At 33.6% G+C, this 20,801-nt stretch overlaps 2 protein-coding genes and 1 pseudogene across 3 annotated transcripts; 2 read left to right on the forward strand and 1 right to left on the reverse strand.

The window, feature by feature from the left end:
* Positions 1–3,367: 3,367 nt before the first annotated feature.
* LOC124843943 (putative methyltransferase PMT3) lies at positions 3,368–9,717 on the reverse strand. 2 transcript variants are annotated; one of them, XM_047320781.2, is made up of 8 exons: positions 9,560–9,717; positions 8,137–8,638; positions 7,405–7,569; positions 7,114–7,296; positions 6,308–6,902; positions 5,339–5,451; positions 4,983–5,203; positions 3,368–4,093 (listed from the first exon to the last, which is right to left on the reverse strand). In XM_047320781.2, exons 2-8 carry the CDS (start codon positions 8,413–8,415, stop codon positions 3,772–3,774), a joined length of 1,878 nt encoding a protein of 625 aa, XP_047176737.1. In that variant the 5' UTR covers positions 8,416–8,638; positions 9,560–9,717; the 3' UTR covers positions 3,368–3,771. The 2 variants fall into 2 exon arrangements, with proteins under 2 accessions (XP_047176737.1, XP_087952635.1); XM_088096509.1 differs by lacking the exon at positions 9,560–9,717 and adding an exon at positions 9,423–9,438.
* A 2,214-nt stretch (positions 9,718–11,931) lies between these two features.
* On the forward strand, positions 11,932–13,259 carry LOC148194199 (uncharacterized; annotated as a pseudogene).
* A 5,367-nt stretch (positions 13,260–18,626) lies between these two features.
* Positions 18,627–20,146, forward strand: LOC124821578 (uncharacterized). Its single transcript, XM_047293487.2, has 3 exons — positions 18,627–18,917; positions 19,316–19,369; positions 19,590–20,146. The coding sequence occupies exons 1-3, from the start codon at positions 18,826–18,828 to the stop codon at positions 19,939–19,941; spliced, it is 498 nt and encodes a 165-aa protein (XP_047149443.1). The 5' UTR covers positions 18,627–18,825; the 3' UTR covers positions 19,942–20,146.
* Positions 20,147–20,801: the final 655 nt, after the last annotated feature.

The following is a 20,801-nucleotide window of genomic DNA, read 5'->3' on the forward strand; positions in this document are numbered from 1 at the left end:
GAAATATAATTAGCAATTTTTTGAAGTTAAAATTTCTCAATGATTATATGTGGTTCTTATTCTTTAAATTTTAATTGTGAGATAATTTGGCTCATGTGTGGATGCTAAACTATACGTCCACTATCTTAAATGACTTTCATCTGGTTTCTAAGCCAAATACTGAAATTTTAGTACTTTCATCTCATTCTCTCTCCTATCTTCCAATCTAAGAATAAGAAATATTTCTTACTCTTTACTCACAAAGTGAAAGATGTTGTGCTTCATAACTTAACAACACCCATTTAATCTTACACGTTTGACATTTATTTTCTTTTCTTTTAAAAAAATAATCACTATAAATTTTAGCACGGATACATTTAAATTGTTACTTTTATAAATATATATAGCTTCTTATATATGTGTATATTAAGTAACAAATTTATTAAATATTCACGTATATGATATATAATAGTTATGAAGTTGATATTTTTTAGATAATGGAAACACTATGGGTTATTAAATTTTTAAAATAGCATTATTAAATATGAATTTAAAAAAAAATTATAAATAACATAGAAATATTATATGTAATAAAATGGTCCTTAAAAAAGATAACAAGTTATATTTTTAATAATATAATATGTTATTTTCATTTTGTATGAAAATTTGTTTTATAAGGGTGTTGCAATTTAAAAATAAAGTAAAAGTATATGATTGTGTTTAGGATTTTGAATTTTTAAATGGTAATTTTTATTTTTAAATGGTAATTATTTTCCTTTCTTTTTCTTGTTTTTCTCAGTTTTCTACATGCTCTTTAATCTCTTTTTCAAATAGTCTCTATTAAAAATCTTACATTCTCATAGTTTATTTAACAAACAAATAATTAACGTAATAACATTCATTAATTAAATTTAGATATATTTAACAAAAATAGTGTTGAACAACATAAGCAAATCATCTATGACAAGTTTGTATAGAATGTTATATAACTTACAATAATGTTTGATGAAAATGTGTTTAACATTATAAACCATCTAAAACAAAGTTTCATTAAACATTATACCTTTTATTGTAAACTATGTGTTACTAAAAAAAATACCTGTATTAAATACTTAGTACACAAAACATGTGTAAACGGTCTATAACGTTTAAAACATTAAATGCATGTACACTTTGTATTTAGTGCTTTGTTCTCTTTATTTGTGCAAATCATGAAAGTACCAAGCTTTATTCAAAAGTCTTCCACTAAATTAGAAAGACATTAAGAGATACGAAGACATTCTTGAAATGTTTCCTTAACGCTATATGCTCTGAATAAGTCGTACACGTCATTTCTACTAAAAACACTGTTGTTCTTCCAATATACATCCTAGCACCTGACCTAAATGCTACCTACTCTCACCGAAGTCAACTCTCTTAGTAATAGATTTTACTCGAAAACGGCTATATAAAAAAGAATGGATGAAGAGAAGACAACAAGAATAACACTCTATCTTAAGTTGTTATTCTCTCTCAGCTTTCATCATTTAACGCTTTCTTTGTAAAAGAAAAAGTTTTACAAGTTTTCAGATTTCTTTGTATCGAAATTATCCTCCCTTTTGAGAGCTTTGAATATGTACTTGTCTTTCAAAAACAACTTTGTTGTGTTAGTATATTCATAAATGAATTAAAACACTTGGTTGTTTAGTTCTATTGAACTAAATGGTCTAGTTAGATAAAATCAGGAATGAATAAGCTTGTCTATCCAGGTTGGACAGTTTGTAAACAAGAGTGGTAAAACTCTTTGTAATCTTTTAAAGATGAACCCTTTAAGTGTGTTTAAGGAAGAACTTGACGTAGCTTTGTTGGAGTAAACCAATATAAAAACACTTATAGAGATCATGTATTCTATTAGTTTATTTAATTGAGAAAAGTTATTCTTTCAATTGGTTTAATTCTTGATTGAAATTTAAAATTTGTTTAGTCATAAGTTGAGAAAAAAGATTATCTGATCAAGTTTAATTCTTAATTGAAATTTGGAATTTGTTTGGTTATATTGTATTGTACTATGATGTTAAAATTTTGGTGTTGGTTGAAATTTAAAATTTGTTTGGTTACGTATATTAGGTCACTAAAACTTTGTACTAGGTTCCTAAAATTTTGGTGTCATTTTACTCTCTTATTTTAATTAATTGGAATCCAACCAACTTCTAAATAAGGAAATTTTTTTTAACTTCAAATCTCTTTAGGTAGTTTTGTTGTATAAGAATTATTTGGTATTTAGGGATAATTAAATTGATTAGAGAAAAATACATTATTACTATTACTTTTAGAACATTGAAGGTTATGTTTTATACACATGTTTGAGTGTTTTGTAGAATTAAGTGATTATATATGCACTTTGATGTGGAAAATGTGTTGATAGATAATGGAGTGTAAAACTTGTTAAAAGAGTTAGAACTAGTCATTTAATGGGCTCAGGTTTGGATTAAATTGTGTCATTAGACATTGTTAACTTTTTCCTTGAATTTGGGTTTTATGGTCAATTTGAACAATATTAGCTATTCCATGGAATATATTATTATTGTGTTAACGAATACTTTTTAAACTTACTTGAATGATTAGAATGAGTATACTTGGATATATAAGTTTAATGATATGAAACATAATTTATTCATGTCTTTTGCATCTATTTTATTTTAACATTTATTTGAATATTAATGAATTAAAATTGATTATATATTTTTATGTATTGATTCTTTTATGATGCAAGATAAATTGAAAGTTGTATGATATATATGATGTGAAAATGTATATAAATATTTTATCTGATAAATTTGATTGAAATAGTATATAATATGTTTGATTCAGTATCTGTATTGTATATATTAAGTAAAAACACTTGTAATTACATAATCATCCTACTTCAATTATTCTCAGTAGTGTTTATATATTAATATTAGTTTACTTTATTATTTTCAATTCAATAGTTGAGTTGATTAACTTTTTACTCTAAATTATTTTATTTATAATGAGTAATTATTTAAATTTAAAAAAGTAGTTACTAAAATATAAAACTGAAAAATAATTTTGTTATAAATAATTATTAAGTAGTTATTAAGAAGATAAAATTAAAAATACAAAATAGGACAAAAGAAGAAGTGTATCATGTTTTATATATTAAAATGTTACTTCTAATAAAGGATTTTAAAATGTTACACTCCACACTCTTGCAATGATATACGCCACAAAACCATATTACATTAGATTCTCATTTAGTTTAGTAATGTATATTATTGCCTAGAATATTTAAAGACAAATTAAAGATTAGAGTCTATGGTTAGTGTTAATTAAATTTTTGTTGACTTTTGTAATCTTTGATTGATCTACATTGAAATAAGTAGTAAAGTGAAAGCAAGAAACTTATATAATATTTCATTCCAAGCAGAAAAAGACCTGCATAAATATTACACATTAGTGTGACAAGTCCTAATCTTCAATCACCAAGACAAAGTTTACTATGTGTTGATTATTAAGTAGCTTACATTATACCCTAATGAAGGGCAAAATAATGAATAGCCTATAGAAGCATAATAATGCCTTTGGCTTAATAATAACTTGCATCATTATCACAAAAATGAGTTAAATAAGGAAAATGATAAATATTATGTAATAATGCTACAAAATGCAGTTGTTGTTCACTGCTTCCAACACTGAGGGCATGCATGCTTTGGATCCCTTGTAGCAGCAGAGAATAATTTATAAGAAAGTGGAAATGGAAAAGCCATATATGGTTCTTGTGGTTGTCTTGTCCTATTCTGTATTCCTAAAACTTTCACTGGTGAGCCACAATTTCTTCTGGACAACCAAAATCACTTCATTGGCATCTTGGTCAGAGTCTGAACCTGCATCTGCAGTTGCAACTTCTTCCCAGTGCAATGCTGTTAGGTACTTCTTCACAAAATCAATCACAGCTTGCTTATCCCTTATGAAGATGAAACCAGTAGGCCTCAATAGACGATCCATCTCAATCAGTAGATCCACTGGACTGCACCCTCTCTTATCAATGTCAGAAAACACACTCCATGCATGGAGTAAATCATAAGTCCTGGGGTATGTTGAATATGCTTCACACCTGTTACAAGATATTCTTCACTCTTCAGTGCATCACTTTTGTCAATCACATCCGTACTCGGATTTTGTTTTTGGACACTACAAGTAGGAGCTACTAGTAAAAGGATTTGGTTCCTCAGATTGAAGAAAAGCACTTCAGAGAATAAAATCCCGTTGCATTTTTAAAACTTTGAAGACTAAATTTTAAGAGATTTAAAACATATATAACAAATTCTAAAATTAATTACAATCTCAATGGTTGATTTTCTAAAGGGTTAAATATATTTGAAGTCCCTAAACTTAGACAAAAAATTAGAATTCATACATGTATGTAAACTTTGATATATTTTGGTTCCAAACTTTAAAAATAAATAAATATAGTCCTTTTAACTCAAGGACGCTAAATTTATTTTTATGTATTAAACAATGTTCAAGACTTGCACTTAAACTGGAATATATCAAACAGTGTAAACAACTCAAAGCCCGAGATGTTGTTTGACACATAAAAATAATTTAACGCAATTGGATCAAGAGGACTATATCTATTCATTTTTAAAGTTTGAGGATCAAATTGAATCTAAATTTGGAATAGGGACGAATTCTAATTTTGCATTATGCTAGAGACTAAAAACATATTTAACCCTTTTTCTAATTAGTGGTAACTACTTTTGAGTGGAAAAAACTTTAACTGAATCAAGGAGACACACGACAGGTTAAAGCAATGAAGTAACAAATATCAGTGGCTTAATTAGTCAAATAAAGAAGTTCTGTCCCAATCAGCTAAGTCAAATAAGTTTAGATGGGTCTTGAAATCAGTATATTCAAATGAGACTTAAAAGGTGGAGTGAGTCAGTGAAAGATATCAAAGATGCAATAATAAATTTATGCTTCAGGAGAACCAGTTGTAATACCAGTCATGGATAGACCCTATGAGGCCTCTGTCATATATAAGCTTTAGCGTGTTTGGTCCATCACGTGGTACAACATTCATCACCCAAACATCCTTGCCTCTGAGAGCAGCTGCAAATGAACCCATGTTTGCTTTCATGTCCATCACATTCCTCACCATCTTTGGTGACATTTTAGGACCCACCAGATTCCAGTAATTCTCAACTCTTCCTTGCCATAGTTCCTACACCACAAGAAATAATTAAGCCTATAGCACATTTATCTAATTGTATCTTGTTAGTTCAAAAGTTTATATGCTGTTTACAAGAACAAGAACTTCATTATAACAAGCCAGAGAATAAATTGAAATTCCAATTACCGTATCCTTTTCAAACTTTTCATTTGAATAGCCAAAGTCAGCTAATCTAGGAGGAGGAGTGGTCAGTCTCATAGGCCATGGAGCTAATCCACTACCCCCGGCTTTGTTGTCATCTGATAAAATCAACAAAATGGTTAAACCTCAATAAAAGTTGTTATCATAATTTATCATAGGTTGCATGCACTCAAACCGGACAAGTTCACTAACGGTGGCTAAGAAGATGGAAAAAAACTGTAGTATTTCAAATAATGCTTTAGCTAGGAACATTCACAACGAGCTCATCAGTATCAGCTCAAAAGCAATCCACGGACAATACAATACAAAATAACGAGTGTTGAATGAGTACTGTGAGTGAAGCCAAGATGAATATGTTGGCCTAAGTAAACATATTCCTCTTCAATATAAAAGGGGGAACGAGCACTGCTTAATCTAATTTACTTTAATTCAGTAAATATCTATTACATTACCATAATATCATAGTTTCTTATTAGGCCATTCTCTAAAACTAAACAGCCCTGTAAGTCAATGTTTTCACTCTTTCCCTTCTTCCTCTCTTTTTCTCACAATCACGTGTCAATCAAATCACCTTTTCGATATTGAACGCAGAGAATACTGCTCAATCTAATTAGGGAGATGAAGATGAAACAAATAATCAAAATGGTCATTGAGTGTCTACAATTTATTATAAGTACCCATAATTTAAAATTACCAAACCAAGTGGAAGCTTATTAACAGGGCCATTACATTCATTTATGAGATAAACTAAAATAGCAATAAAAGAAAGCGAAGACATTTGTGGTATGGCTCATGATACCATAAAAAAAATATACAATTTGCAGATAAACCAAAAGAAGCAAAGCAACAATATATTTCTAGTAAAATAAAAATAACTATAAAATGTATACAGGGTATAGAAATAAAGTGCAAAAAACATCATATATCCTAAATAGAAGATAAGAAGGTACCCACGGTCAGAGTAAGGTGTGATGCAAGCTTCCATATTTACTCCCCAAATTGCATCTGGGTCGTCATCAGACTGGCAAAGAGGAGGGCGAGTGCCGGGTTCCCTCTCCATATAACATTCATTTGTAAGAGGTTTTTGCCAGATGACAGTCTGGTCCCTCTTGGCAGCAATTCTCCAACACATACGTCCCACAAGGGCACTCATTTCTCTCCATATCCTTCTATCCTCTTCATCCTGAGCATATGCTTCTGGAGATGAGTATGCAAAGTAACCTCCTGGCCTAAGCAACCGGTCTAGCTCAAGGAGTAGTATTCCATCCCTCTGAAGCCAGTCGATTCGGCACCGAGAACAGTGTGCAAGTTCAAAAGATCTGCTAGGATAAGGGAGTCTCTTGGTTCCCAAGACACCAAGATATGCAGGAATTCCTCTCTCTAGAGCAAATTGAATTTGATTTTGATGCACATCATTGGGTGCCAAGGACATTGCAATGATATCAGATGAAAGAAGATAAGCTCCGAAACTCGCAACACCACATCCAACATCAAGAACTGTCCGCAATCTTCCTTCATTATTAAGAATATTTTGTGAAAAATTGAGCATCTGTCAATACAAACTCACTGTGAGATCCGTAACGTGAATTTTAGTAATCAGAATGCAGCAAACAATAAACACTGTGGAACATGATACTGGAAAGCCCGTCAAATTATAGATCACATTTCTGTCAATCAAACGAAGGCAAACGGCATAACATGCAAAAAGTCCAATGATGCTACCAATTGTAGAAAATAATACATATACCAGTAAGCCTTACATTTGCAATCGATGCAATGTACTTGTCAGCTCCTTTATGAAAATGTGTCCCTCCTCCAGGAAACACTATCTTTTCACCTTTTACGATCATCCAGTTCTGGTCAGATTTCTCATGTGCAAGGTGAGTGTGTGGTATGTTTGCTTTCCATACCTCATCTCTGCTCTGTGGCCACTTTATAGGGATCTGCAACACCAAAGAAACAACAATTGTTTGGCATTGACAAACACAATACAAATGTATCGACAAGGAAATGAAGTTGCAAATCACATCAACTCTCAGTATGCTCTTTACCTTATATCCTGCCGGAGGAGGAATCAAACAATTGAATCTCCTCTCTGGAGGAGGACAGTGTCTCTCATAATGTTCCATCAAAGAAAGATCCAGCTTCAATCTCAATTGATAGATAAGATGTCTGTCTAGACAAGGAATCAACTCCGAATGACTATCATCACAAACCTACAAAAACAGAAATGTTATGAATTCCACTATCTTGTTGATATGCATGAACCACCTTCAAGTAGATGGGACTTAAAAATTTACTGACTTAGATAACCTTTACAATACATGTGGTGAATGTATCTCATCAGAGACCAAGAAATAGAACCTAAATATGGTGAGGAAAATAATGAAAATTTTAATTTTACCTCTTGCACTATGGCGAGGCTGTGCTCTCTTGATTATATCATGAAACTACAAATTTTATTTTAATTATGTAATCAAGACCTCAGTTGCTTGAGTTTGCTATTAGTTTTGTTCAAGTTTTCTCGTATCAATGGACCTGCATTGTTTATTAGTAACTTGATAATATGTGTAGTTACGTATTCACTTACGAACTATTAATATTGTAACATGATCAAAATAACCGTAAGCAACTAAATTAAAACAACTAGAATATAGAACCAAAATAACTCTTCATGATATATAATAGCAGGGTCATAAAGTGCAAGCTCAGAAGCAAAAAGGAGTGTTCATGAAAAAACAGAGTGAAATCTGACTTGAGTATTAGCTTGCACAAACACTTACAGGGAAACTCTTCGGTACAATATCATCCTCACCATCTCCCAGCCCAATCCTTGGTGAAGAATCCTCTTGCTTGCTATCAGAAGCATCATCTGTGCCCAGATATGATACCCCAAGTCTTTTCAATGACTTGCTGCCATATTCAAGTGCAGATGAACTAACATTCTGAGAACCAAAGATGGATCCTTGGTACACATACAAAAATCCGATAAAGATAGCCACGCCACAAGCATAAGCAACTACACGCTTCTTTTGCGATCCATCAGATCTTCCCCTCGACATTTATGAAAGTAATGCAAATCCAAATATATTTTTCACGGCTAAGTTATGAACTGAAACTGATCACAGCACAGATATTGTTTCACCAGACATGAGGCACCAAATTTATCACCCAAAACAACACTTAAACTAGCAAGCCCCAACAGTTCAAACTAAATAGCATGGTCCAGCTTCCTAACAAAGTTTGTCAGAAATTGACCTCCTGATAACTGCTTCAAAGATTAACCTGCAAAAAAGGAAGGAGATTGCAGTCAGCAAATAAATGCAGACATCCATTTCAAATCTGTCTTCTTAATTAAATCATAGAGCTAAAATAATTAAAACAAATAACAGGTCCAAATACAAAAACCAATTTAAAACTTTTTTGCTTTTCTAGTGTGATGTGAGTTTGATGAGATGTAAGCACGTAAAAAGAAAGAAATAGAAGATGATGCTAGCAATAATTGGTAACATGATCAAATGTACCGGTATACCCTGTCAACTAAAGTAATCCTACTAAATGGCCAAGGATAATTAACATCCATAGGAATCAAAGAATTATGGCCTTATCTAATAGAAGTTCTAACATGCAATAAATGAGTGTAAGTGAAGATATTCTAATTAATTCCACCAGAAAGGTGAAACCCGTTCCATAACATTCACTCCTAGTTTTCCTCAAATTGTGCGCGCTAACAAAAAATAATAAAAGATTAAAAGAAATGAGATGAAAGAAAGCGATAACGACCTCAAATCCATTGATACCTAACCAATGAAAATGATGGATCCATAAAGATCCCACGACTCTGATAATTGAATGAATCATGAATAATGAAAACCCGATTATGAAACATCATTCGATCTAAATCAAATATCAGTCAAAGAATCCAATGGAACTCCCAGATCTGGCACAATGGGAAACAACCTCAACATCAAAAAGGGTAGAACTAGTTGATAATTCAACCACCATTCAATACAACAACAAGAAATTAAAAAAATAAAAAATTGCAATCACGGGTACATTAAATATATACATAAGCAGACATTTCCGTGAGCATTGGAAGGGTGAAATCAGACGAAACCAGAAGGAAAAACGATCCAGATCGAGCAAAAAACGAAAACTTGAGGCAAAATCAGCAGGGAAAGGGAAGGAAAAGAAGAAAAAACTTACTGGGATGGGATGAAATCTTAGTTTGGGGTGTGAGAAGAGGAAGTTAAAGAAGTCAGATTTAGAGAGAAGGTATATGATATGGAATGAGGGAAGGTATCAGATTTGAGTGTTGGCTTTAGATTTTCTATTTAGGGAAGTGGCACAGGGGAAAAAGGAAATATGTGTCACACTGTTCCATGGTTAAGGTAGTTAAATTTTAAGGTACTCTCTTCCTCTTTCTGTTTCACTGTCCTTAGTACCACACTTGAATTATAAAAATTTATATTCAAATGTAAAATGTACAAGAAAAGTTTTATTTTTCTATAATATATATATATATATATAGATATATATATATATAGATATATATATATATATATATGTGTGTGAAAAAAATATTTTTCCATATAGTTGTCTTATTTTGTAGAATTTAAATTTCATTAAGAGGTAAAATCACCTGGATGGCTAAATTTGTATGAGTTTTAGTTTAAGCTTTTGTTTGTAAAATTATTACTCTTATCACATATAATTAAATAAAACCATGTTATTCTAGAGTTAGATTTTGCTACCATTTTCAATCGTATGTTAAATTTATGTAGAATCGTAATCATAAATCATTAAAATGTTGCATATACAAAAGAATATTAGCCATTACAGTTGAAACGTATCTGTTTTTTTACTGCATTATGGACTTTTACAGCATCGATATTTTATTTTTTCTTTATAGAGCATTATGTTTTTGTCCATGATAAGTATATACAAGTACATTTGAGTATCACAATTAATATCTCAAAAAATATAATATATGTATCTACGATAAATATATGTATATATGTACGTGTATATGTATATATGTACGTATATAAGATTTTTTTTATGTTGGAAGTCTTACATCAATTAAAGATAAGGTCAATGCAAACCTTATCTTACAAGTTTGTTTTGTGGGGTTAAGTTAGGCTTAAAGTTCACTCCTTAACATGGTATCAGAGTTATGGTTAAAGCATATCTCAGCGATATATATTGTTTGCTAGACACATTGTTTCATCCGCTATCGAACCACCTATTAATGTTTAGTCTCACGCTCACGGTGATGTTTATACTTTAGTGTGAGGGGGGGGGGGGGGTGTTGGAAGTCTCACATCGACTAGAGATAAGGTCAATGTATAATATATAAGTGGGTGCAAACCTCACCTTATAAGTCGATTTTGTAGGATTGAGTTAGGCTTAAAGTCCACTTCTTAACCCCTTAAAAGTCAAGGCCCCCAAATATAACATTCAACATACAAGATTTCTATTCCATCATGTCTCTTTCATACCCATCAGTCCACTCTTCATTCCATAAATCCATTTTCCTACGTGGTTCTCACATTTCATGTTAACCAAAAACTTACCATGAAAATTATCAGTCTCGCTTAAAGAGATCATTTACTCACCCAACAAGTTCCCCTAGGGGAACCCTCGCTTAACGACTAATAACTTTACTCAGTAAGTGGAGCACTAAAACCAAAATGGAAATTTATTTGCCTAGTAAGACCTAACTCTTTGTCAAATTCGAGTTGGGTTGTTGCTCAGCAAGAGTCTACTCGCCCAATGAGTAGGCCTCCCCTAACTTTCTATCAAATTCGATTTTGATTGTCGCTTAGTTGGAATAAGGCTCGCCTAATAAGCCTACATAATGCAAAACAATAATTTGCATCTCAGACAATGCCAACTCACATAAGATGCTTCATTCGATACACCAACATACCAAATTCAATCCATTCAACTCCATATTAAGAAAACATACTACCTTTACATATTCAAACAACATTTTGCATCTCAAAACCCAATTTCTACACCTATCTAAGCTTTCAAATTTACATACTATTAGATGTTAAGATGTGTGTTTCTGTTAATTGGGCTCAGCCCATTTTGTATTAAGGCAATTGGCCCATATCTTACATTATAAATAAACTACCCTATGTGTATGCAAAAGATACAAGGGATATTTTCTCCCAATCTTCTCTATTTCTCACATGGTATCTAGAGCATAGAATTAGTTCCAGCCAACTCCACGGTCTCCGGCACACATCATCGCCGATGTCGCCGTCGTCGCTGTCGTCGTCGCCGCCGCAACCGCCACCGTCGCCGGAGTTTCAGAATCGACCGACGACCACACCATCGGAATTGCCTCGGCCGGGCGACCACCGTGGTACAAAGATCGCAGCAAGTGGACCACCCACGCGCCGCCGCAACAGTCGTCGGCGCCGCCGCTTCCGCCGCGCGTGCCGGCGCGTCGCTGGAGAGTTCCGTCGCCGATCAAAACCTTTGTGATCGCCTCCTCTTCCTCTTTCTGGATCTGTGGTCGTTGCGTCAATTGGAGCACTTTGGATTTTTAGGGTTTCTCCTTCTCCATGGCATCTTCCTCGTCTACAAACACCTTTGTTGGGTGTTCATCTTCTGATCCCTCAATATACACCAATTATGTGAATGTACATTTGTCCATTGACAAGTTAGATGGCACAAATCATGCAACATGAGCGTCCGACATCAAACTTTGGTTGAAGAGTCAGGGGTACTTAGATCACCTTACTCAAAATGTGACTACTGTTACCATAGATGACACTTCCCGCTGGATGAAAATTGATGCTCAGTTATGCATTGTTATAAAGTCCACCATTCACTCCTCACTAAAACAAATGTTTCGATCATATGAAACATGTTCAGAAGTATGGGCACAAGCGAAGTTGTTATACACAAATGACACTCAGCGCCTTTATGGTGTTTGTCAGGACCTATTAACTGTTATTGGTCCGCGCAATCATGGTCCCATGGCAGAATATTTGGGTAAAATTCATGCCCTTGTTCATGATTTTAATGATATATTACCTCCTGCTTCCACTCCTGGTGAAGAATTGGAACAACGATCAAAGTTCTTCATGTTGTTGGCATTATACGGACTCTCTGATGATGTCTCTCATGTCCGTGATCAGATTTTGGGTTCTCCTGTCATACCCAACTTTACTTCTACTTGTTCTGCTCTTTTGCGTATACCGAGCAAACCAGTCACTGAGACATCTCCTCATATTGATGATTCCTCAGTTATGGCTATCCAACGTGATGATCGAAGTCGGTCTCGCAAGCCAAGTAAAGGACGTCCAAAATGTGACTACTGTGGCAAGTTAGGCCACAAAATTGATCGATGTTATGCGCTTCATGGGTGTCCTCCTCGACCTGTAGCAATGGCTAATTCTGATCCATCTCCCCGATCACCTTTTGCAAACCATCCTACTTCATCTAATACCGTAGAAAAACCTGCAATCTTTAACGAATTTCTCAGATGGTATGAGGATCGTCAGCACTTTAGTTCCACTACATCCGTATCTATTGCACGTACAGGTACACCTTTTGTTGGTCTGACTCACTTTCACTCTCTCGGACCTTGGGTCCTTGACTCAGGCGACACCGATCATATCACTGGTAACAAGTCCTTGTTTTCTTCCTTGTCATGTCCGGATAATTTACCCTCGGTAACAATGACTGATGGGTCTAGAGTCTCATCTCATGGTGTTGGTACTGTTGATATTTTTCCGTCCATATCCATTGATCATGTACTTTATGTTCCTGGGTCTCCCTTCAACTTATTGTCCATAAGTCATCTAACTCGTACCCTTAATTGTGTTATTTCATTTACTAAAGATTCTGTTTGGTTGCAAGACCAGAGTTCGAAACACATGATTGACACAGAATGTGAGTCTCATGGCCTATACCCTCCACCCTTCTCCACGTGTTGGCATAATCATGGAGTCACCATCCCTTCTTCATGCTCAGTTAGGTCATCCTAGTCTTGCCAAACTACAACAACTTGTCCCGAGGTTGTCAAAATTATCAAGTTTGTCGTGTGAGTCTTGTTAGTTAGGAAAGCATACTCGTAGTTCCTTTCCTCGTAGTGTCTCACAACGGGCGTCGTCCCCCTTTTCATTGGTTCATTCTGACATTTGGGGACCTAGTCGTGTTAAGTGCACTTTAGGTTTTCAGTATTTTGTTACTTTTATTGATGACTATTCCAGATGTACTTGGTTGTTTTTAATGAAGAATCGTTCTGAGTTGTTTCCTATTTTCCAATCATTTTTCAATGAAATAAAAACACAGTTTGGGGTTTCTATTCGAAATTTACGTAGTGATAATGGCCGTGAATATCTTTCTCAATCGTTTAAACATTTTATGGCTTCTCATGGCATTCTTCACCAAACCTCATGTGCTTATACCCCTCAACAAAATGGGGTGGCTGAGCGCAAGAATAGACACCTTATTGAAACAACTCGTACTCTTCTAATTCATGGTCAAGTACCCTCACGTTTTTGGGGTGATGCAGTTCCCACGACATGTTATCTTATAAACCGCATGTCATCTTCCGTCCTAGATAACAAAATCCCTCATTCTATCTTATTTCTTCAAGACCCTCTACATCCATTACCTCTTAGAGTTTTTGGGTCTACATGTTTTGTTCATGATTTTAGTCTTGGTCTTGATAAGTTATCTCCTAGGTCTCACAAATGTGTCTTCTTAGGATTTCCAGGGTCACAAAAGGGCTATAAGTGTTTTTACCCTTCCCTCAATCGTCATTTTATCTCTGCTAATGTCACTTTTGATGAATCTTCATTTTACTTTTCACATTTATCTTCTAGTTTTGTACCTCTACCTACTACTGTTGATATTCCTATTTTTTGTGATCCTCCTGGTGATGCTCCACCCATTTTGTCTCCTCCTTCTTTAGACTCTCATTCACCACAGGATCGTCCTTCACCACCACCCCTTCAGGTTTACAGTCGTCGCAATTGTCTCCCTCATGACTCACTTCCAGTGTCGCCTCCTGTGTCTCCTCCGGCTCCAGCAAATGAGTATGATCTGCCTATTGCCCTCCGTAAAGGTATACGTTTTACCTATAACCCTTCCCACCATTATATTGTTCTTAGTTACCACAGATTATCTCCATTTTTTTATACATGTCTCTCCTCCATTTCTTCTGTGTCAATTCCCAAGTCTGTGGGTGATGCCTTAACTCAAGCTATGTTGGATGAATTAAGTGCTTTACAGAAAAGTGGAACTTGGCAGCTTGTCCAATTACCATCTGGAAAGTCTGTTGTTGGTTGCAGATGGGTGTATGCTATCAAGGTTGGCCCTGATGGCACTATTGATCGTCTGAAAGCTCGACTGGTTGCCAAAGGCTACACACATATTTTTGGTTTGGATTATGGTGGTACTTTTTCTCCAGTGGCAAAAATGACCTTTATTCGCCTATTCATTGCCATGGCCGCTCTTCGCCAATGGCCTCTTCACCAACTTGATGTCAAAAATGCTTTTCTTAATGGTGATTTGCATGAAGAAATTTATATGGAGCAACCGTCTGGCTTTGTTGCTCAGGGGAGTCATCTGGATTGGTATGTTGTCTTCGCAAATCCTTATATGGCCTAAAACAGTCTCCTCGGGCCTGGTTTGGTAAATTCAGCTGTGTTGTTCAACAATTTGGTATGTCTCGCAGTGAAGCGGATCATTCAGTGTTTTATCGCCACTTAAGTGCTGGATGTATCTACTTAACAGTGTATGTCGATGATATTGTTCTCACAGGAAGCGACTATCTTGGCATCTCTCAGATGAAACAACACCTTTGTCATCATTTTCAAACCAAAGATCTTGGCAAACTCCGGTACTTGTTGGGTATTGAAGTAGCACAATCCAACACCGGTATTGTCATATCTCAGAGGAAGTATGCGTTAGACATCTTGGAGGAAACATGATTAATGAACTCTAAATCTGTTGAGACACCTATGGATCCTAACATCAAACTCCTACCAAATCAGGGGGAGCCTTTCTCAAATCCTGAACGGCACAGAAGATTAGTTGGTAAATTAAACTATCTTATTGTTACACGACCTGACATTTCCTTCGCAGTTAACGTGGTGAGTCAATTCCTAAACTCCCCATGTGAAGACCATTGGGATGCATTTATTCGCATACTGAAGTATATTAAAGGATCACCTGGAAAAGGTTTGCTATATGGTCTTAACAACGATACAAAAATCGTTTGCTATTCAGATGCTGATTGGGCTGGTTTCCTTTCTGATAGGAGGTCTACTTCTGGATATTGTGTCTCTATTGGTGGCAACCTGATATCTTGGAAAAGTAAGAAGCAAAGTGTTGTGGCAAGGTCCAGTGCAGAAGCATAATATAGAGCTATGACATCAGCTACTTGCGAGCTTGTGGGGCTTAAACAATTACTTAGTGAATTGAAATTTGGAGATGTCACTCACATGACACTTATATGTGATAATCAAGCTGCTCTCCATATTAGCTCTAACCCTGTCTTCCATGAGAGAACCAAGCACATTGAAGTTGATTGTCATTTTATTCGAGAAAAAATCATATCCGGAGATATCAAGACTGAGTTCGTTAACTCAAGCAACCAGTTGACATACATATTCACTAAGTCCTTACAAGGAGCTAGAATTGATTATCTTTGTAACAAGCTTGGAACATATGATTTATATGCTCCAGCTTGATGGGGAGTGTTAGATGTTAAAATGTGTGTTTCTGTTAATTGGGCTCAACCCATTATGTATTAAGGGCATTGGCCCATATCTTACATTATAAATAAACTACCCTATGTGTATGCAAAAGATACAAGGGATATTTTCTCCCAATCTTCTCTATTTCTCACACATACATTACATTCATCAAACCAATTACAGCAAACACGATCTAGTAATCAAACTCAAATTACCACAACATTAATTAACCAAAAAAAAATTCATATGACAAGAAATTAAAACTAACTTTATATACCTTGTTTAAAAAGTCTTTACTCTCATAAGTAATCTCTAGAACTCTATTCACAAAGGAAGACCTGATTTGACATTAAGAACCTCAATTAGAAAGTTATGCACATCATTTAGAAGATATAACAATAGAGATTGATTAAGAGATTTCTTGAGCTACATGCAAGGGCTGGGCCTTACATGCACCTTAATAGAAGGAAATACCTCATAAAGGGAGAAAATAAAACTTGTTATGTTTGACTATGATGGAATCCATCTTGGGAAATAAACGGAGATCAATCAAGGGACCATCAACTTAAGCTAAGGCTAGGAGATTGGAAGAATAAGAAGGACTTTCAAGCTTGTTCTTGTTTTCCCTCAAACCTTAGAGGACATTGGACTTCTCATAAAGAACCATTGTCAAAAAAATGGAAGAGAAAGATGAAACTTCAAGAAATTTACTTTTGTGGAGGATCGCATTTTTAGCCTTCTTTTATCTTAGGTATCTCTTATAAATATGTAGTATAGTTCATTTCAGACCTTGTATTTGGCCAAAAACATGGTTTAGCTTTGTTTATAAGGCTTGGTGACCTTAAGAATAACTTAAGGGCATCTTTAGTGCCTTAATAAGGTAATTATAGCTTAAAAATGAGTTTCAAAATGGGTTTAGAAGGGGTTAGTTATAAAGGAGCCTCTTCATTTAATGTTTTGACTAAGTTAGTTACAAGCATAGGTTTCTTCATTTAATGATGGAGAAATGCTTTAACTAGTTAATTATAAAGCATAAGGATCCTCACATTTAATGTTTAGGCTCCTTCATTAAATGTCTTAGGTTGCCTTTTGTACTTTAGCCTTTCTCCTACACCTATAAAAGGAGAGACACTCTTTGTATATTTTTAGAACTTTAAAAGATATTTTGCCAAATTTGCAAATCGTCTCTTCTTTAGTTCTCACTTAGGATATGTTTTCTACTAGACTTCTTCATACTTTCTCCTTCAAGATTGGCTCAACCTTCTTAGAGGAACTACACTAGACCACACCATTCAAAGCATCATCTTCATCTTTTCATCAAATTACTTCTGCTACATCGTCTCTTCCATGGAGTTCATTACTTTTGAAGAAGCTTCATCAACCTATATGGAGATTATCACTTGTTGAAACAACTTTCTCAATTCACTCTCTATCTTGGATGATTGTGTTGAGTTCTTCACCACAATCAATTCAACTATTTATAATCTTCAAAAGAATGAAGACATAAGTCAATATCCTAGAAAAAAGATAGAAAAAACTAAGATGTATGTTTTATAATAATAAATTTAATTATTAAAAATTTACTTCACCATTTGAACCTTATTACAATATCATTATTTTAAAACTATAAATTCTTCTCTAGACTTTGATAACTTATGTTTCATTATTGTTGTATCTCCATTATGATTCTCTCATTAAAAATTTATCAATAAATTAAATAATAAAAAACCGTTGTTTTATTATTAATAAAAATATAAAGTATTGTGTATTTTAATCCAATGAATACGAAAGAAACATCAAAACTAAAATATTAATTAAATCTAAATAAAATAATGTCATTAATATGAAATATATTATTATAATTATAAAAAACATTCAATAAAATTTAATAAATCAGTAATCATATTGAGTGAAGTTATGATCCATTAAAGATTTAATAATTTTATTATTTGAATTGATTAAATGATATCTCTCTAATAAGCATGTTGTGTATTTTATAATTAAAAATAAACAAATAGATAAAAGTGACATTTTTACACGAGAAAACAAGCTAATTTGTAGAGTTTTGAAAAAAAAACACATGTGATACCTCTGAAAAGTGTAACATTACCAATTTCAGGTTTGTCCCTTGTTCAAATTCTATGCTTTGGAAACATCTTCATAATTTTTATAAAAGCTTGGTTTGTCATGTCTTATTTATTAAGTACTTATACTGCCATATTATGACTTAATTTGTGCTGCTCAGTAATTAAGTTATTGTGTTGACTGACTTTTGAATTATCCGTACAACTCAACTTCATGTCAAGTTGGTTTTGAAAATACTGAATTAACATCACAAAACCTAATAAAAAAATATTTTGACGTACACAAATCTTTTAATTATTTTTACTTTTTTTTATTCTCTTCTTTATTAAAAGTACAAAATAAGACCATTTTACCCTCAAAAGAATGTAAAAGTCATGATACCATTTCTCAATAAAAAAACCTTATTTATTATATTTTTTTACATATACAGAAATTCTTAGCATTAAAGCAAACAGTCTTGCAAGTGCATAGTTTCGAGGAAGCCACTAAAAACAGTTCACTCTGCTTCTCTTTCTTTCACTTTATCTCTACCAATCCTTGCTTACTTCTCTTTTCTTAACATTTTCAAATCAACAAACGAATTGACCCTTAGTCTACTTCAACACTATTAATCCAAATTCCTCTTCTTCTTCTTCAAAGGTTCATCATTTCTTCACCATGGATGCTTTCATCAATAGGGATTCACACTTTCTTCTGAGGGCGTCTACACTATTAGAATCTCAATCCACCATGGATAGCTTCACCAACTGGTAAGATTATGCCATTTTAGATGCATCCAGATAATATACAGATTTTTAAATTGTTTTCTTGTTTTTATGAGATCATTTCCATGCACTTGGCAGATTTTAGTTTTAGTTTAATCTTGTTTTAGATCTTGATCATTTTCTCTCTCTCTTAAGTTGAAGAAGAACTTTAGTTACTTTTTAAAACAAATCCGTTTTTAATCCTTAAAAGCACACGGTGTGATTATCTTTGTTGGGACTAAAACAGAACTTTTTCAAATTCCAGAAATTAGAACATTTTTTTTTTCATTTTGAGGACAGAAATGAAATCGTCCCAACTTTAAACATGGCTAATCAACTTCATAAAAGTGATATTCGTTTGGGATTCTTTCAAACTATTGAGAGCCTGTTTTCTTCCTATTCAGGGGTTCCAGCTTTCTTCACAGTCTTCAAACCATGATGGATTCTGTCATCAACTGGTGAGATTATACCCAATGTGGTTGATTCGAGACACTGTAATTATTTTACTTATTATTATAAAAATATATCATATATACATATAAAGATCGGTACACAGTATATATACATTAAACAATAAGATTTATTATAATGTGATGGTATCTTTATATTAATGAGATAATCTATTGATCCAATTTGATACGGTTGACTGAAACAAAGAGAAATGCTGCTATGTTTCAGGTTGGTGTCCCTGATAAGTTGTTTAGGGGCAAAGATTAATCCAATACTTGAAAAATTCACAGGATATACATTTAATGTTAAGGACAACTCTTGTGATGAAGTTGGAGTTGATGGAGAAATGTGGTTGCGTGTTGCTGGTGCTGTTGGGGTTGCTCTGGTGGCCATTGTTGTTGTTTGGATTCTGTGGAAGATGATTATGGTGATTTTCAGATGTTTTTATCGTCGTTGCAGAAGAGGGAGGACAATGAAGGCTCCAGGGAGGAACTATCGCATTTCAAGGAACAGCTTTGAACGCAATCCTAGAGATTATTTTCGTGATCTGCGTAATGATCAACGTGCGTGTTTGGTTTGAAATTTTGAAGAAGTAAACCCACGACAAATTACTACTTTTTACTTCTTTGACGTGAAAAATTATGAACTTATTAAGGCTTGTTTGTGTTTGGCATGATTTGGGTGATTTGATGTTGTACAAAATGTGTTGTAATTTGTGTTGATATTTGAAGTGTGGTATCTATGTTTGCTGTTACTTGATGTGAATGAAGTTTCTGTTGGTTAAACATTTCTTGTTTATTCATGAATGATTGTATGGTTAAATTATTTTGCATGTTCTTGAATTTTTTTTATTTGAATTAAGAGGAAATTTTATATTGTTTTGTTTTAATGTTTTTCAGAACATTTTCTTAAGTTCAATTCCTGGGAAATAAATGTATATATAAAGAGGTGAACAATTTGAAAACAATCTGCAGACACTGATTTGCTTGACAATGCAGAAGTTTATAAGATGTGGTTTATGGCCTGTTTGGTTTTATATTTCAGAAGTAATTCTTACATTTGAATGTAATTTTTAGAAATTATTAAAAAAAATCATATTTTTGCTGCAATTTAAAAAATAAATGATTATTTTACGCATTTGAACCTTTTATTCTTAACTAGTTGTTCTCGTAATTCAGCTAACTTGAAGATAAGGGTAGGGAGGGCAACAACTAGGTTAAAAACTGCCACAGTATTAAATGCTGCAAATAAAAATTTACGAGGATAATAATTAGCATTTTCCTATCATATATAAAAATACTAACTATATATCTTAATGTATAGCATTGCCTTAAATAACGTTTAGAAACAAACCAATAAATGTTACACTACCAAACGTATTTTTCAATAAAAAATATACTGAAAAAAATCAATTTTCTACCGTCTCTAATCTTCAAATGA

The sequence above is a fragment of the Vigna umbellata genome, chromosome 8 (genome assembly GCF_029865625.1).
Source record: "Vigna umbellata cultivar VRB3 chromosome 8, Vumbellata_1.0, whole genome shotgun sequence".
Lineage (NCBI taxonomy): Eukaryota > Viridiplantae > Streptophyta > Magnoliopsida > Fabales > Fabaceae > Vigna > Vigna umbellata.

Excerpts from the sequence above, each read along its gene's own strand:
- LOC124843943 (XM_047320781.2), bottom strand. The coding sequence starts at position 8,415 with ATGTCGAGGGGAAGATCTGATGGATCGCAAAAGAAGCGTGTAGTTGCT. Across the intron at positions 7,570-8,136 it reads TTGTACCGAAGAGTTTCCCT|GTTTGTGATGATAGTCATTC; the intron begins GTAAGTGTTTGT and ends CTGTTTTTGTAG. Across the intron at positions 5,452-6,307 it reads CATCACACCTTACTCTGACC|ATGACAACAAAGCCGGGGGT; the intron begins GTGGGTACCTTC and ends TGATTTTATCAG.
- LOC124821578 (XM_047293487.2), top strand. The coding sequence starts at position 18,826 with ATGGATGCTTTCATCAATAGGGATTCACACTTTCTTCTGAGGGCGTCT. Across the intron at positions 18,918-19,315 it reads ATGGATAGCTTCACCAACTG|GGGTTCCAGCTTTCTTCACA; the intron begins GTAAGATTATGC and ends CTTCCTATTCAG. Across the intron at positions 19,370-19,589 it reads ATGGATTCTGTCATCAACTG|GTTGGTGTCCCTGATAAGTT; the intron begins GTGAGATTATAC and ends GCTATGTTTCAG.